The 19,221-nt window shown below is 45.3% G+C and overlaps 1 protein-coding gene across 3 annotated transcripts in view; it reads left to right on the forward strand.

Annotated features, from left to right (window-relative positions):
• ADGRD1 (adhesion G protein-coupled receptor D1) overlaps positions 1–19,221 on the forward strand; it is a 1,058,506-nt gene that overhangs the window by 798,259 nt on the left and 241,026 nt on the right. For all 3 annotated transcript variants that reach the window (XM_063964650.1, XM_063964651.1, XM_063964652.1), the window contains one exon: positions 12,302–12,413. In XM_063964650.1, the coding sequence (XP_063820720.1) occupies positions 12,302–12,413 (112 nt within the window). The remainder of the gene's footprint in view (positions 1–12,301; positions 12,414–19,221) is intronic.

Genomic DNA, 19,221 nt, shown 5'->3' on the forward strand with positions numbered 1-19,221 from the left:
AAAAAAAGCCACCACAGGTATACAATGTAGATGGATGGATAGTATACTATTATTACTTATGGACGACGAGTGACGACACAGAGGTAGGTACAGCCGTGGCCTACCGTACTGCTATATATAATATATACAGAATAATAATAACGGACCTGGTGGACACTGTCAGCAGACTGCTAAACTAGTATGAAGAAAAAAAAGCCACCACAGGTATACAATGTAGATGGATGGATCGTATAGTATTATTACTTATGGACGACGAGTGACAACACAGAGGTAGGTACAGCCGTGGCCTACCGTACTGCTATATATATAATATATACAGAATAATAATAACGGACCTGGTGGACACTGTCAGCAGACTGCTAAACTAGTATGAAGGAAAAAAAAACACCACAGGTATACAATGTAGATGGATGGATAGTATACTATTATTACTTATGGACGACGAGTGACGACACAGAGGTAGATACAGCCGTGGCCTACCGTACTGCTATATATATAATATATACAGAATAATAATAACGGACCTGGTGGACACTGTCAGCAGACTGCTAAACTAGTATGAAGAAAAAAAAAACACCACAGGTATACAATGTAGATGGATGGATAGTATACTATTATTACTTATGGACGACGAGTGACGACACAGAGGTAGGTACAGCCGTGGCCTACCGTACTGCTATATATATAATATACTGTTTAATAAATGGACCTGGTGGACACTGTCAGCAGACTGCTAAACTACTAGTATAAAGAAAAAAAGCCACCACAGGAGTGTTTTTCAAGCAGACAAACATATACTGGACTGGTGGTCACTGTCAGCAAAACTGTGCACTGTACTCCTGCTATAACGGCTCCCCAGTCCCCACAATTAGGCAGTGTGAGCAGTGCACTCAGCACAGATATATCATGCAGCATACTGAGCACAGATATGGTATGGAGCGTTTTTTTCAGGCTGAGAACGGATTAAACTGGTGGTCACACTCACTACTTTCAGCAAAACCCTGCACTGTACTCCTAACAGCTGCTCCCCGTCCCCAATCCTCCCCACAATTATAACAATGTCACTCTTAGTCTTTTCTATTATGACTATAACGGAAAGGACGCCAGCCACGTCCTCTCCCTATCAATCTCAATGCATGTGTGAAAATGGCGGCGACGCGCGGCTGCTTATAAAGAATCCGAATCTCGCGAGAATCCGACAGCGGGATGATGACGTTCAAGCGCGCTCGGGTTAACCGAGCCATACGGGAGAATCCGAGTATGCCTCGGACCCGTGTAAAAAGGCTGAAGTTCGGGGGGGTTCGGTTTCCGAGAAACCGAACCCGCTCATCACTAGTAATAATACTACATAATTATCAGATAATACAGAGATCTTAGTTGCGTATATCTGCAGATATAGGGTTAAGCCCCCAGGCCGATCGACAAGGCTTCTCCGTCACTGGGGGTCCCTAATACTAGGTATGGGTCCGGGGTGCAGGACCCCATCATGCCGGCCCAGGTCGGCTACCCCAGGTCAGCACACATGTGAAAATTAATGAGGGTTAATAAGAAGCACAGAAGTGCTATATAAGTGAAGTGTGATTAAAAAACCAAAAATATATACAAAGTGATAGGGAAAATCATGAGTGTTAATAAAGTGTTAGGGTGTGCCGACCTGAAGCCGCTCAGCCATACCGACACAGGGGCCACCGCACCCCACACCCACCCCATAAATAATTACATATATGTCTGGGTCTAAATGCCCAGTGTAAGGCCACATGATAATGGCTCCTACAGCATCTGAGAGCCAGCTTACCTGGAGACACCCCTGGCTTCTCCAATGGCACTCTGGAGTCAGCAATCCCTCCTAATGCTGACCCATCCATGCCTCTCTAAATACAATGCACAAATATTGGAAAGCTGCTCAATCAGATGTAATATCAGTCAGGTGCTAAAAGGGAGGGGTAATTCTGTGTAAGAAAAAACTATTTGTGTTCCCTAATGCACACTGAGTGCGTAATAATACTACATAATAATCAGATAATACGGAGATCTTAGTTGCGTATATCTGCAGATATAGGGTTAAGCCCCCAGGCCGATCGACAAGGCTTCTCCGTCACTGGGGGTCCCTAATACTAGGTATGGGTCCGGGGTGCAGGACCCCATCATGCCGGCTGTATATAATAGGACAGTGCAGCATTTTGGTGACCAGCAGTATAATAAGGGTTAATAAGAAGCACAGAAGTGCTATATAAGTGAAGTGTGATTAAAAAACAAAAATATGTACAAAGTGATAGGGAAAATCATGAGTGTTAATAAAGTGTTAGGGTGTGCCGACCTGACGCCGCCCAGCGATACCGACACAGGGGCCACCGCACCCCACACCCACCCCATAAATAATTACATATATGTCTGGGTCTAAATGCCCAGTGTAAGGCCACATGATAATGGCTCCTACAGCATCTGAGAGCCAGCTTACCTGGAGACACCCCTGGCTTCTCCAATGGCACTCTGGAGTCAGCAATCCCTCCTAATGCTGACCCATCCATGCCTCTCTAAATACAATGCACAAATTTTGGAAAGCTGCTCAATCAGATGTAATATCAGTCAGGTGCTAAAAGGGAGGGGTAATTCTGTGTAAGAAAAAACAATTTGTGTTCACTAATGCACACTGAGTGAGTAATAATAATACTACATAATAATCAGATAATATGGAGATCTTAGTTGCGTATATATCTGCAGATATAGGGTTAAGCCCCCAGGCCGATCGACAAGGCTTCTCCGTCACTGGGGGTCCCTAATACTAGGTATGGGTCCGGGGTGCAGGACCCCATCATGCCGGCACAGGTCGGCTACCCCAGGTCAGCACACAGGTGAACTGTTTGGATAGCGCTTTAAAATGTTTTTATTTACTCCTCAATGTATAATTCACGTGACCGGGATTTCCCGATTATAAACACTCTATATGGGTTAATTCAATCTATTGGATGGCCTCTGTCACATGGTGTTAATTACCAACTCCTTCCATGTGACGTGAGGCCTCACTCGTGACCGCATGTCCACATATAATACTACAGACAGAGCAGTCATCTGACCACTCCCGATCACGTGATCAATCACGTGTCCGGATGTGTGTCCGCGCTTTCTCCGGCTCACGGCAACACTGACATGACCGGAGCCAAACCCACAGTCAGACACGTGACCGTTCTGGGGCCACCCTCGATGAGCACTGATGGGAGTATCCACCTAATACGATGGCACTGTTCATAATATGACATTGTTAGTATGGGCATTTTTGCCCTTAATCTCAATAGAAGTTATATAACCCAGATAACATTAATAGACATAAGTTAACCACATAACATTTTGTCATAATTTATATGAGGGACAAAAACAGGGGGTTTGGCTCTGGTCACGTCAGTGTTGCCATGAGCCGGGGAAAGCGCGGACACACATAGGTGGACATGCGGTTACAAGTGAGGCCTCACGTCACATGGAAGGAGTTGGTAAACAACACAATGTGACAGAGGCCATCCAATAGAATGAATTAACCCATATAGAGTGCTTACAATCGAGAAATCCCGGTCACGTGACTGGGACGAATTATACACTGAGGAGTAAATAAAAACCTTTTAAAGCGCTATCCAAACAGTTCTAATAACCTTCTATTTATATTTTAGCCTTTATATTGTTTCTGAACTATTATAGGAATGATTATACTATTTACCAAGTTGATTGTTTAATTAGTAGGCACCCAATGAGGTGAGGGCAAGGTTATTATTACCATATATAAGGAAGATCATTACAACCCACACACACCTTTGACAAAGCTGCCTAGAGCAGCGAAACGCATCAGAAGAGACTGCAAATGCCACACTTGAAAGAGACCTGTGTGTTAGGGTCTCCTGCCCTGTGCTGCCACGTCGTCATGGCAACCGGGAGACAAGTGCTAGTGGAGTAACCTGAGCGCAGCTGATACTCCGGTTCGGGTCTTTTGCTGTGCAGTGGTTATAGGCTCTGTGCACGGCAGGGGATCCGGTGCTGGTTTTTGTGCTCACAGTCTGTGAGGTCTGAGTGGGGCGTGGACAGCACCTGCTTTATAAGGCCTCTTTTCAGGGTAAGCAGATGCTGCTGAATCTTTGTTGGTTAGTCAGTTCATGAACGTTAGCCAGTACTGTGTAGCTTTGTATTTGTTTGTTGCTTACTGCAAATAGGCCTGGGAATTTGGTATTACACTCTGCCAATCCAGACCTAGCAGTAAGACTGGAGTCAGTCGTTTAGCTTGCTGGGGTTCTGTTACTACTCTGTGAACTTAGCAAGTTTGCGGCTGTATTCTAAGACTTGCCTGTCTAATCCTGTCTCACTGTGCTAGGTGTCAGGGGTCAGTTTAGTGGCAGTAAGCTAAAACCTGTGCACTGCAAGTGAGAATTTGGATTGTGGAGATTCTCCTTGTGTCTATCATTCCATCTCTGACCAAGGAGTTTACTGCCACACCCGTTGGTAACCCTTTAGGGTTTTGCTGTTGCCCTTAGCAACAGCATTTCGGGTACTCTACGTATTAAAACACAACATCTTGCTTTTTCCATCTTAGCAGTTCTAATACAAGGGAGATACCCAGTTCCTTAGCCTCTGGGCTTCTCTGTTCACTTTGTGTGTATTTTGTTACCCTTTCACCTTCTGTGTACGTTATGTCATATCCCCCAGTTTGTCTGTGAGTCCATCTGTTTTGCATAACAGTTCAAACACCAGTACATTCCTGCAGACACTGGAGTGCATAACAGTTCTGACACCAGTACTTTCCTGCTGGCACTGGTGTGCATAACATATTCAGCAGCCTAATACTCCTGTTGAAATTTTGTGGGAATATGGAGCATACCCCTCAAAATACGTTGCAACAGGTGGTCGATCAGGTGCAGGTCCTGACTCGACAATTTAATGATTTGTCCATTAAAATGCACACCTCCCAGGCTGCTGGCGGAGCTCCCGCAGCAGCAGCACCTGCAGGGGTTAAGGAGCCGAAAGTAAATCTCCCGGATCGTTTTTCTGGAGATCGCTCGCAGTTCTTTTGTTTCATGGAGAGCTGCAAGCTATACTTCCGGCTTATGCCTCAGTCTTCTGGGTCGGAGATTCAGCGGGTGGGCATAGTGATTTCCTTGCTACAAGGAGACCCACAGGTCTGGGCATATGGGTTGCAGCCTGACTGTCCGTCGCTTAAAAGTGTTGATGCTTTTTTTATGGCACTGGGCATGTTGTATGATGACCCTGACAAGACGGCCTCAGCCGAGGCTCAGATTTCGATCCTTAAGCAAGGGCGCAGGCCAGTTGAGGTTTACTGTACGGAGTTTCGGAGGTTGGCCCATGATACCCAGTGGAATGACCCAGCCCTGAGACACCAGTACCGAAGAGGTCTTTCTAACCAGATAAAGGACCAACTGGTACAATATCCCTTGCCTGATAGCTTGGATCAGCTCATGCAGTTATCCATCCGGGTGGATAGACGGCTGAGAGAGCGTAGGCTTGAAAGGGAGACTGAGATTTCCTTCCTTCCCAAGGGAACCTCAGACTCTGAGGAATTTTCTGAGGAGCCTATGCAGATTGGGGCTACCCGCCTCTCCTCGCGTGAGAAGACGCGGAGGAGACAGCAGGGGTTGTGTTTGTACTGTGGGAATGGAGGTCATGTGGTAGTATCATGCCCAGAAAAGCCGGAAAACTTCAGGGCCTGAGGGTGATGGGAAATATCCTGTCAGGCCAGAAGTCAGAATTTCCCAAGAGGACTTTTGTCATTCCGGTGACCTTGAAGATCCTCGGTCAAACTGTCAAGACTGAGGCCTTTGTGGACAGTGGGGCCGACGGGGTTTTTATGGACCGCCAATTCGCCCTGAAACACTCTGTTCCCTTAGTACCCTTGGCATCGGAAATTGAGATTTGTGGGTTAAACGGGGAACCATTATACCAAGGTAAAATTACCTCTTGCACTAGCCAGATTTCTTTGTTTATTGGAGCCACACACTCTGAAAAATTGTCCTTTTATGTGACTGTCTGTACTTTTGCCCCATTGGTGTTGGGGTTACCCTGGTTAAGGGCCCACAATCCTCAATTTGACTGGGTCTCTGGGGAGATTCTTAGTTGGGGTACTGATTGTTTCAGGAGTTGCTTGAGCCTTCCAGTCAGGCTCTCGCAACTAAGTTTGCCAGGATTGCCAGGGTGTTATGCAGATTTTGCGGACGTGTTCTCCAAAAAAGTTGCAGAGGTACTACCTCCCCATCGCCCCTATGACTGTGCCATTGATTTGTTGCCAAATGCTAAGCTTCCCAAGAGCAGGTTGTACTCCCTGTCACGTCCTGAGACTCAGGCTATGGCAGAGTACATTCAGGAGAACTTGGCTAAGGGATTTATCAGACCTTCACAGTCTCCAGTTGGGTCGGGGTTCTTCTTCGTGGGTAAAAAGGACGGTTCGTTGCGACCCTGCATCGACTTCAGGGAATTGAACCGTATCACGATTAAAAACTCATACCCACTGCCTCTCATTTCGGTCTTGTTTGACCAGCTTCGTACTGCCACCATTTTTTCTAAGATTGACCTACGCGGTGCGTACAATCTAATCCGAATAAGAGAGGGGGATGAATGGAAGACTGCCTTTAATACCCACTCAGGGCATTATGAATATTTGGTGATGCCTTTTGGGCTCTGTAATGCCCCGGCAGTCTTCCAGGATTTCATGAATGATGTGCTCAGGGAATATTTGGATAGATTCTTAGTTGTATACTTAGATGACATCCTAATCTTCTCCCATTCCCTGGAGGAACATCGGAAGCATGTACGCTTAGTCCTCCAGAAACTCAGAGACCACCGGCTTGGGGCAAAGCTGGAGAAGTGCGAATTTGAAGTTCAGCAAATCGCATTTCTAGGATATATTATCTCCCCAGAAGGTTTCCAAATGGAGGGTTCCAAGGTACAGGCAGTCCTGGATTGGGTGCAGCCCACTAGTTTGAAGGCGCTTCAGCGTTTCCTGGGCTTTGCGAATTTTTATAGACGATTTATCGCTGGATTTTCGTCTATAGTGGCGCCCTTGGTGGCACTCACTAAGAAAGGGGCGGATGTTGCTCACTGGTCTTGTGAGGCTAAAACGGCTTTTGCCCGTCTCAAAAGGGCATTTGTTTCGGCCAAGGTGCTGCGACACCCAGATCCAGAGCGTCCTTTTGTGGTGGAGGTGGATGCCTCTGAGATGGGTATTGGGGCAGTGCTTTCTCAGATGGGAGTGTCTGATAATCGCCTTCATCCCTGTGCTTACTTTTCCCGTAAATTTTCGCCTGCCGAGATGAATTATGACGTGGGTAACCGGGAATTGTTGGCTATTAAGGATGCACTCGAGGAGTGGAGACACTGGCTTGAGGGGGCTAAGTTTGTGGTCTCAATTCTCACTGACCATAAGAATCTGGCATATTTAGAGTCAGCGAAGCGTCTCAATGCCAGGCAGGCACGATGGGCTTTGTTTTTTGCTCGCTTTAATTTTTTGATAACATATCGCCCTGGGTCAAAAAACATCAAGGCTGATGCGCTCTCGCGGAGTTTTGCTCCAATCCAGGAGACCACCGAGGAGCCGTTGCCCATTGTTTCCCCATCATGTATTAAAGTGGGCATTACCCAGGACCTCTTATCATTAGTCCTTAGAGCACAGGAGCAGGCTCCTCCAGACCTTCCGGTAGGTCTTTTGTTTGTGCCTCCTAGGTTAAGACAGCGAGTGTTCCTGGAATTCCATGCCAAGAAGTCGGCAGGTCACCCGGGTATTGCCAGAACTCGGGAGTTGCTATCTAGGGCGGTGTGGTGGCCCTCGGTGGCTAAGGATGTGGATCAGTGGGTTCGGGCATGTGACATCTGTGCCCGAAATAAGACTCCTAGAGGGGTTCCTGTTGGCCCATTACATCCACTCTCTATCCCATCTAAGCCATGGACCCACATTTCAATGGATTTTGTGGTGGACTTGCCCAAATCCTCGGGGATGACAGCCATCTGGGTTGTCGTTGACAGGTTTTCGAAGATGGCGCACTTCGTTCCACTGGTTGGGCTGCCATCAGCCAGACGCCTGTCTGAATTATTTATGCTGCATGTTGTGCGTCTCCACGGGTTGCCACTTGATGTGGTCTCTGACCGCGGATCCCAGTTTGTGGCCAAATTCTGGAGGGCATTTTGTTCCGATCTCCAGATTTCTGTCAGCTTGTCGTCAGGCTACCATCCGCAGTCTAATGGGCAGACTGAAAGGGTGAACCAGTCCTTGGAGCAGTTCCTCAGGTGTTATGTCTCCAAGTGTCAGACTGACTGGGTTGCTCATCTGTCCATGGCGGAGTTTGCCTATAACAACGCGGCTCACTCTGCTACAGGGATCTCTCCCTTCCTTTGTGTGTATGGGCATCATCCTAAGGCCAATTCTTTTGACCCCGTGGACTCCACGCCTGGTGGTTCCTCTGTGGTTTCGGTCCTTAGAGGTATTTGGCGGAAAGTGAAGAAAGCCCTTGTGTCTGTGTCATTAGTGACCAAAAGGGTTTTTGATAAGCGGAAAAGACCCTGCAGCTTCAAATTAGGAGACTTCGTCTGGTTGTCTACCAAGAATTTGAAGTTGAGACAGCCATCTCATAAGTTAGGGCCCCGGTTCATCGGCCCTTATAAGATCACCAGGGTTATCAATCCGGTGGCATTTCAGTTAGATCTGCCCCGTTCTTTGGGTATCAATAAAACATTTCATTGTTCCCTTTTAAAACGGGCGATTAGTAATCCTTCTACCAGTGGAAGACCTTCCCCTCTTCTGATACGTGGCCAGAGGGAGTTTGTTGTTGAAAGGATTCTTGACTCCAAGGTGGTTCGGGGTCGGCTGTCATTTTTGGTGCACTGGAAGGGGTATGGCCCGGAGGAGCGGTCGTGGGTGCGCAGTTGTGATCTTCATGCCCCCAGACTGATACGCTCTTTCTTCTCGCAGTTCCCCGATAAACCCGGTGGTAGGGGTTCTTTGACCCCTCGTCAGAGGGGGGGTACTGTTAGGGTCTCCTGCCCTGTGCTGCCACGTCGTCATGGCAACCGGGAGACAAGTGCTAGTGGAGTAACCTGAGCGCAGCTGATACTCCGGTTCGGGTCTTTTGCTGTGCAGTGGTTATAGGCTCTGTGCACGGCAGGGGATCCGGTGCTGGTTTTTGTGCTCACAGTCTGTGAGGTCTGAGTGGGGCGTGGACAGCACCTGCTTTATAAGGCCTCTTTTCAGGGTAAGCAGATGCTGCTGAATCTTTGTTGGTTAGTCAGTTCATGAACGTTAGCCAGTACTGTGTAGCTTTGTATTTGTTTGTTGCTTACTGCAAATAGGCCTGGGAATTTGGTATTACACTCTGCCAATCCAGACCTAGCAGTAAGACTGGAGTCAGTCGTTTAGCTTGCTGGGGTTCTGTTACTACTCTGTGAACTTAGCAAGTTTGCGGCTGTATTCTAAGACTTGCCTGTCTAATCCTGTCTCACTGTGCTAGGTGTCAGGGGTCAGTTTAGTGGCAGTAAGCTAAAACCTGTGCACTGCAAGTGAGAATTTGGATTGTGGAGATTCTCCTTGTGTCTATCATTCCATCTCTGACCAAGGAGTTTACTGCCACACCCGTTGGTAACCCTTTAGGGTTTTGCTGTTGCCCTTAGCAACAGCATTTCGGGTACTCTACGTATTAAAACACAACATCTTGCTTTTTCCATCTTAGCAGTTCTAATACAAGGGAGATACCCAGTTCCTTAGCCTCTGGGCTTCTCTGTTCACTTTGTGTGTATTTTGTTACCCTTTCACCTTCTGTGTACGTTATGTCATATCCCCCAGTTTGTCTGTGAGTCCATCTGTTTTGCATAACAGTTCTAACACCAGTACATTCCTGCAGACACTGGAGTGCATAACAGTTCTGACACCAGTACTTTCCTGCTGGCACTGGTGTGCATAACACTGTGAGACCTTTGCTCCATTTGCCAAGAGTGTGGAGAACTTTACTGGACAACATATCATCGAGGTATCTACCTAATAGCTACAGGAAGCTGCTCTGTGAACCAGGGACACCGTTACAATTGCATGGAATCCTGCCACGATTAGGAACCATCGCTACGGACCCGTAATTGAGGAACACAAGGCTGGTATCACCATATTTATGGACATTTGCGTACCCATTTGCACCAAATTGAGAACTGTCCGCTCCAATCTAAGGACACAGTCTCAGGCACTTTATAAGCAGTCAATCATTTATATATTGGACTTCTATGCCCATACCTGTTGCCCAATAATAAGGAGTATATTAATGTTTTAAATGTATTATTAGTATATTAAATTATTTTTAATTATTTCTATTGTCAGCGCTGTTTTCCCTTTTGGCACCTAAAACAATCTTTTGCATACAAAGCTCTCAAGCACACATTTATTTATATGTCTGAAGCATAAAAAACGACCTCACTCTAACATCACAGATAGTGTAATTATTCTCTGGGACCCTCAAGATTTCACCTGTATGATGGTATCACTACTGCCCCTACAGCCATGGGAATTAAATATAGAGAGTACAGGAGGATGTGTTACTATAGGGTTGCAGGACCATAACTAGGTGTGTGCGAAGGGGGCACCGCACATAGCGCTGCAGGGTAGGGGGCGCTGTTGGCGGCACTTGTCAATTATCTGTTTTAATAACTTTCACTTGCAGCTTCCCCCCTTTTTGAAGTCCAGCATCTCCTGACCACACCAGTCTTCTACCCAGACCCCTTCTGTCGCCAACATTCATGAACTCAACTTGAGATTTCTTTGTTATTCAGTCACACTGTGCTTTATTACATTTCAAGATGCTGACATACCCGGGATTCCAACCCATTGCCTGTGGCATTGCAGTCAGACAATCTATTCATTGAACTATTTGCCCCTGCATAGACAGGTAGATAATTCTAAGCCAGAGAATTCTAACTGTAGTACTATGTGAAAAAATTATCAGCATTACAGCTGAGCAGATTTATGTAGTGTGTGGGATCAATCTTGTCATGCCCCTTCCCTATGAGGCATGCGCCTTACGTCCTTATTGGAAAAATTTGTGTATGAGGGGGGCACCAATTCTCTCTCTGGCAAAGGGCACCAAAAAGTCTAGTTATGACTCTGTAGGGTTGTGATGGTGGTGTGCAAAGGTGTGGAAAAGTGTTGCTTCTGAGGAAAATTGGAATGTGTTGCTATGTGTTATAGCCACGACGCCTGTGCTGATGCACAGGGGCACTGAGAGAAGAGGAGCTGTTACTTATTGCCAGGGTCTGGGCTTGTTTAAGTAGTCTAGCAGGGCCCAGGACAACTGTATATGGGGAAGAATGCCCTCCTCCTCCGCAGTGGACAAATGTTTTATTTCTTGGTGCATGTGGCCACACCCCCATGATTTGTCCAAACCTCCCTCATCACCCGGGCCTATCATTGCTCTCCTGCTATGTGTCATTAAACACACTTCTGTCTCCATAGGGACCTTTTAACAATGCTGTAAGGCACTTTTCACTAATAAATTGTATGTATTTTACATGCATAAGCAAATAAATATTTATTATGGCACTTTTTAATGAGTGCGATCTCCCAATCTGGCCCTCTGACTAGAAAAGGTTGTGCATTCTCACTTGTGGATCAAATTACCATATGCTCTTTCCATCCACCTTAATTAATCCTGCGAACACTCAGGATTGTTATACAATATGCTGTTAGATTTAAGTATACTGTATATAAACTATGGTAGATGCAATAAAATCTAATCGCTAATTTGCAACTAAGGTTAAATAGAATAGATAAATTGTTGACATATTTATTAAAAAAACAACAGAATTTAAACAAAAAAAGTAGTTAAGGTGATAGATGAATATGTGACATCTTCAAAGCACTCTTCATGCAGCTACTAAATACTCATAGAAAAGCACAAAATATCAAGTAACTGTTATTGTTTTTTTGCATGCAGGGTAAATACTGGCTGCTTTTGCATGTAGCCCACAAATGCTGGACAGCTTGATTAAACACTGCAATTTAGATTTGAGTTTGGATACTTTGAAATCTAAATCTATCTGCACGTTTTACATCTGCCCAACTTCAGAATCAGGCAATTGGTACTTAACATTTTATCTGGAGGAAGAACTTTCCTACTGGCTGTCTCCAAGGGCCTAGGAGAGAAGATGAAAGTGTAATCCTTGCATCGTTTGTTTGCATCAGTAATTATTTGTTATCGTGGAAACCTGTTTAGCACATGTAAAAATATATGTTTTGATGCTTATTTATTCCTGACTTGGATATTTCTTTTCATGTTTTGTTTCATAGTTCAGTGAGCACAATCCGGAATCAGCGCTATCATATCCATGCCAACCTCTCATTTGCAATTCTGGTTGCACAGATCCTGCTCCTTGTCAGCTTTCGTTTTGTACCTGAGACCGTGAGTGCCTTTCTTCCTACCAGTTAAATCCACTAAAGAATGCCATGTTCTTCTTCACTTTTATATAGTTATAATGCAATTTACTTTTCTAAATTGGTGTAAAGTAGGTCATATAGTTGCTATAGTGATGATCTCTTTTAAGGTGCCGAGTCTGTATTTGCTATGGTAAATAATGTTGTGTTACTCATACAGTATACCTTAGATTTCTGTATACTGTGTGATACAGCATCTGTTGGATGTCCTGATGGGATGTTTTACCGACAGACGAGATGCTGGCTGTCACTATATCGACAGTTGCATCCTGTCTGCTGAAATCCAGGCAAGCGAGGCAGCGAGTCTCCAATCCACCAATCGTCGCCCATACATTACAGATATTTTTCAGTGATTTGCAGATCATTTTGAGCAAATACATATCTGCCAGTCTTGAATAGCGCATCAGTTTAGTAGCAAATCTGCTGATTGGAACCATACACTAGTAATCTATAGCCCCAGTTGATCTATGAAATCCAACATGTTAGACAACCTGATTTAACAATACCAATTGATTTTTGGTCTGAATTCGTGATCTGTGAACCCCATACATTACAGATTATTTATACAATTGTTTTCAAATTGACAAATTGCCCCAATCGATTGCTGATGTATGGTGGCCTAAAGACCAGCGGAGCTCAGCTAATGATAAATTAGAAGATTTTCTTTTACTACAATATGAACTATCGCACTGAATCCTTGCAGTAAAAAACAACAAACTAAAGGGGTTATTCAGAGTTGATCGCAGACGGATGAAAATGGCAAATGGGTGATTTATGGCTGTCTGCAAATGCGCAGCTGCCACAGTGCGCATGCATGGGCTATCATGATGCAATTGCATCCCAAAAGGATGCGTTCACATCATGATAGACAGGCGACGGGCATCTGGGGGCGGTGATGCAGCGTTAAGGGGAGTGGATCAGGAAACGTAGACATGTCATGGGCATTTTCGGTGCCGGCCGATGAGGTCGCTTGCATTTCCTGTGATCAGAAACATGGCGACGGTGCCTTTGCCTACACAGTCATGAGGTTTTTGCAATGCGATCACAATTCAATTGCGATCGCGGGGCGACGCAACACTTGCTGGACGGCCTTACCCTGTGCTCAGCAACTCACAGGATGTGGATTTAGTGGTCACAGATTTTGCTAAAATAGCAAAATCTGCGACCAACTCTGAATTACCCCCTAACTACGGTATTGCCCTTCTCTATGATAGTAAAGTAGTCAAAATAACTATCGCAGTATATTTTATATTTGTAAATTAGGAGAAAGAAAGTGCCTGTTGCATTTTAATGGGCCTGTTTCCCTTATTTTACATTAATGTTTCTGGGAAAGCACAGTAGGATGTTGATTGTATACTGTATTCTTAGTTTAAAGAGTTAAATTGTTCTGGTCAGTTTTGACAGATTTTAGTTTAAATTTCTTACAGACTTTGGATTTTATTTAATCCTAGCATAATGTCAAAGTAACATAAAACTGAAACACTCCATCATTTGACATTTCAAACAACAGAAGCAGAAAGTTGATATACAGTATATATATTTTTTACAAAAATGTAATTTTTGTTTGGACAACTTTTTTTTTTATTTTTTTATTTTTTAAATTCTCTTTTCTTTAAAGCATGGCCTGGCAAATAAATGATGAAAACATAAACTTGGAAGTAAAGTCCAGCTAAACGAGCCAAAATAAATGTTTGTTGCACAAACCTATTGTATTTATAGACAACTGGCCAAATGTAGCATAACTGAGTATCAAGGATCCAAGGAGATTCAATAAGCCCTTTGGAGAGCTGCGGCCAATGTTTTGTATGTTGTAAAGTTCTGTGTCTGCCAAACCTAGGAGGCAAAAAGCTTCATTTACCAAGTATTCTATTTAGCTGTCCCCAAAGCATTGCTTACTCCTACGCTGCTTTCATTTCTGTTCTTGTGGGTGTTACTGTGTGTAAGAGATACAGTATACAATTTAGTCTCATCCAAGATATGGGACATTTCCAAAACCATCTGTATAACAAATGACAACCCAGTCAGCCATGTGAAGGCCACTTATCATTATAGAAAATAACACAAATGAAGTAAAAAAAGAAACAAAACAACAAACAATGTAGCTCACAGAGGTTATTTTTTTGACACCACGGTTGTCCAGCATTTGTGTGACGAGGTCTTCAGATTATTTCAGTATCATGTGCTACAGGGGAACCTATTTTATCTAGCTGGATACATATTATACAAAACTGTACTGTATATTGGTATGTTGGTCAATCTTGCAAACCGCGATGGATCACCATCAGGGGCATTTCTAGAGAGGAGGAGGCCCGTGTGCAAGCTCCATCTGGGCCCCCTCCTCTCCAGTCGGTAGGACAACGGCCATTTTCCCAGTGATTTAAAAGGCGCTGCGCCATCTTCCCAGTGACTCCGGCAGCGCTACTGCGCTGTGGGACTTCATACCTTGCGGCGGCCATTTTAAGTTAGCATTAAGTTAGCAACAAGGGGCGGGGGGGGGGGGTGGCACAGTCCTAGCTTGCTGTGGCCATCTTGAAGAGTCACCACGGTAAGTCCTTGGCTAATTCAGGCTCGAAACAATCTGCAAGGAAAGCGACTATGAAGCCTTGCCTGACAGCCCTGTTACACAGTGATCAGTCCAATGGTCCGATTGGCTACATATTGTTCTAATAACTGAGAGAAGAGAAGAAATATCCGATGTGTGGTGCACAGAGTAATTCTTGTATGTTTAAAATATACAGTGTATATATATGTATGTATATATATATATATATATATATATACATACATACTGTCACAATCCAGGTACTTAGACACCCTTATTTACCTTCTAAGTGCTCCTGAGACTGTCCCTGCACTCCAAGCCTGGCTTCCACCTGCGCTGTCTGCGGGCAGTGCGCTGCGCGACATCTCCATAGTCTCCCCTCAGCGATCCCGGCAGCGCTGTCATCGCGACTAGTCAGTGTGTTCCTCCTGTTCAAGTAGATGGCGTCTCCTGTCCTCCGCGGCCTTCGCCACCATTACTACAGGTTTCCACATGCTGATACAAACAGACTTTCCCTCATGGGTGCACCCATGTTTGGCCTCATCACATGATTCTCCATAGCCTATCCGCTGCACTCTGGACTCTCCTTGATTGCTCAGTCAATACCTGCTTCCCAGCTGGTATAAACATCCTGAATCCAGACTGCCTAATCATCAGTGCTTTGGTTGTCAAACCCAGTGTGGATGTCTCTCCTGTCTGTGGATGTTCCTGCTTGTCTTCAAGTATTCCAACTCCTGTGACCTTGCTCCATTTAAAGAGACCTGCACCAGTTTCCACCCTGCGGTGCTGCCTGACTCCTGCAGTGTTCCTACATTGCTCTCTGTGATCTGTAGTGATTCTCACTGGCTTCCAGCTCTCAGTGGTGTTCCAGCATTGCTTCCAGCATCCAGCGGTGTTCCAGTATCACTTTCAGCTCTCATCGGTATACCTACATCGCTCTTTGTGATCTGCAGGGACTCCTCACTGGCTTTCAGCTCTCAGCGGTGTTCCAGTATCGCTTCCAGCTTCCGGGGGTGTTCCTGTATCTCTTCCAGCTCTCAACGTTATTCCAGTAGCTCTCTGCGGTGTTCCAGAATTGCTTCCATCCACCATCGGTGTTCCAACATCGAACCGCAGTTCACCATCGGTGCCCTTACCATTGAACTCTGTCTACATCGGTGAGTTCCACAGCACCTTTACCACCTGGCCGGTTCTATCCGGCAACTCCGGCAGTTCTTCAGAGCTCACCTCTACCTCTGTGCAATATTACCATCACCAGCTTCCAGTGTGCCATCTGCTGGTCTGTTCCTGCAAGTTCACCTATACAGTGGTTAGCTGTTGGCCTAAACGGACTTACCATCTCCGGGTCTTGCAAGGACTATTCCATATTGTGTTCTCAGCATTGCCACAGTGACCTCCTACCACTGCGTCTTAGGAACTGTACCGTCTCCTGTAATCTGCACATCCTTGTCGTTGAGTATATCTTTTCTCTGAACTGCCAAAGTGTATGTGAACTGTGTGCTTAATAAATAAGCTTTGATTTTACTCAAGTTGTCTTGGTCACGCCTTCGGGCATTGGTGCTAAGGTTCCCTGCATGTCCAAGAGCCCTATTCTACCTCCCAGGTTCAATTACACGTCAGCAACCTCTGTCACCATCACTGTTTCGTGGAGCAGGAAGGAGCTGAGCAGGAGGATAATGCACCCACCGCCAAGCCCCTCTTGAGCCACCCGCTGGAGCATCATGATGTCACTATGCTCCTAGCAGCCCTGGAAAAAGAGGAACTTCATAGTTATGGCTGCTAATAGCAGCTGTAATTATTACAGCCTGCAGAGGCAGAGCAAACAAATAGTCAGCCAATCAGTGACTGCAGTATATGTAGTGCAGTGTATGTAGTGGTTACATAAGTGGTGCAGCTTAATTCAGCATTGGGGAGTTCTCAAGATCAGTACTAAAATGATGCCAATAGATGAGGCTAGGAAAGTCCTTGCTGCTTCATGCAACTCAGTCACCATAAGAAAGATAATTATTTCTGGGATCTTATCCACTGCCAGTCAGGGAGCATCCTATTTTTTTATTATTATATTTTATTTATATGGTGCCACGTGGGGTCCTTACAGAGCATATAAACAGGGACAGTTGGCCTATTTCAGATGTGGACGAAGAGTGTGTAGTGTGGTAATGCAAAAGGAGGTGTCTGATATAAGTTGATGCCTACTGCTTCCATTTGGGATTCATGCAGCATCCTAGAGCACAGCATCATATCATCTGTGACCATTGCAAGACATGGACAAGTTTTATGAACATTGCTTCAGCAGCAGTCATAATACCTAGATGAGCAGCAGTGCAGGAGCAATTTTCCAGTGGGCAGATGAGTATGCAGGGCCTGTTTTGTATGCTGACATGTGAGGGGTGGTGCTGCCGCCATGGTTACACCTCTGGTGCTGCCCATGTGAGGTAAAGTCTACAAATTTTTCCAGGTGTACTTTCAGCAGTGGCGGATCTAGACTTAACTTTTAGGGGGGGCGGTTTAAGAATTATGACTCCTCCCCCTAATCATAGCCCCTCCCACTTAGTAATGCCCTTCCCGTTCGCTTCTATAATTTCCTATTGTTGCCATTACTAATAAAATGTTGCCAGTTAGTGGAGAGAACCCTGCGCACTGGTGATACAGACTGGCGAATCGCCATTCCTTCCATCAGGGGTGGTAGAGGCTAAGACAGTAGGGCAATTTAAACATGCATGGGATAGACATAAGGATATTCTTACAAAGAAATAAGGATCAGATAAGGTTAGAGATAAAAATAATGTAAAAAAAAAAAAAAGGGGCAGACTAGATGGGCCAAGTGGTTCTTATCTGCCGACAACCTCTGTTTCTACAGCACACAGAATGAGCCGAAATTCACATTATAGCACACAGAATGAGCCGAAATTCACATTGTAGCACACTGAATGAGCCGAAATTCACCTTGTGGCACACTGAATGAGCCAAAATTCACATTGTAGCACACAGAATGATCCGAAATTCACATTGTAGCACACTGAATGAGCCGAAATTCACCTTGTGGCACACTGAATGAGCCAAAATTCACATTGTAGCACACAGAATGATCCGAAATTCACATTGTAACACACTGAATGAGCTGAAATTCACCTTGTGGCACACTGAATGAGCCGACATTCACATTGTAGCACACTGAATGAGCCGACATTCACATTGTAGCACACTGAATGATCCGAAATTCACCTTATAGCACGCTGAATGAGCCGAAATTCACATTGTAGCACAGTGAATGATCCGAAATTCACCTTATAGCACGCAGAATGAGCCGAAATTCACATTATAGCACGCGGAATGAGCCAAAATTCACATTATAGCACGCGGAATGAGCCAAAATTCACATTATAGCACGCTGAATGAGCCAAAATTCACATTATAGCACGTGGAATGAGGCAAAATTCACATTATAGCACACTGAATGATCCGAAACTCACACTGTAGCACACACTGAATGAGGCAAAAATCAAATTGTAGCACAATGAATGATCCGAAATTCACCTTGTAGCACACTGACTGAGGCAAAATTCACATTATAGTACACTGTATGAGGCAAAATTAACGTTATAGCACACTGTATGAGGCAAAATTAACGTTATAGCACAATATATGAGGCAAAATTAACGTTATAGCACACTGTATGAGGCAAAATTAACGTTATAGCACAATGTATGAGACGAATGATGCAAAATGCACACTGAATGAGGCAAAATAATGCAGGGAGAAGAGAGAAACACACACCTCTACACACACACACACCTCTACACACCTCCTCATAGGTAGAGGCCTGGCCGGGTCCCGCCGCGGTATTGGGAACGGGTGGAGAGCGGTGCAGTGCGCCAGGGAACGTAGACAGAGAGAGAGCGTCTTGACGCGCGTACAGGGAGGAGGGGGCATGCTCAGAACAGAGGCCGCTGTACGCACGTCAGGACGCTCCTCTCTCTCCTCCTCCGCCGCCGCGCTGCACCGCTCGTCAGACTCCAACCCGTTCCCAATACTGCGGCGGGACCCGGCCTCCATCCCGCTGCCGGTATATGTAGGGGGGGCGTTCGCCCTAATCGCCCCCCGCTAAATCCGCCACTGACTTTCAGTCCTCAATACACCCCTGCCTGACTTTAAAAAAAAGTGCAATGGAATAAGCTAGCACTACATACAGTAGCTGTTAATAAATAAATTAATATATAGATGTTACAGCCAA

Source organism: Pseudophryne corroboree, chromosome 1, assembly GCF_028390025.1.
Source record: "Pseudophryne corroboree isolate aPseCor3 chromosome 1, aPseCor3.hap2, whole genome shotgun sequence".
Classification (NCBI taxonomy): domain Eukaryota; kingdom Metazoa; phylum Chordata; class Amphibia; order Anura; family Myobatrachidae; genus Pseudophryne; species Pseudophryne corroboree.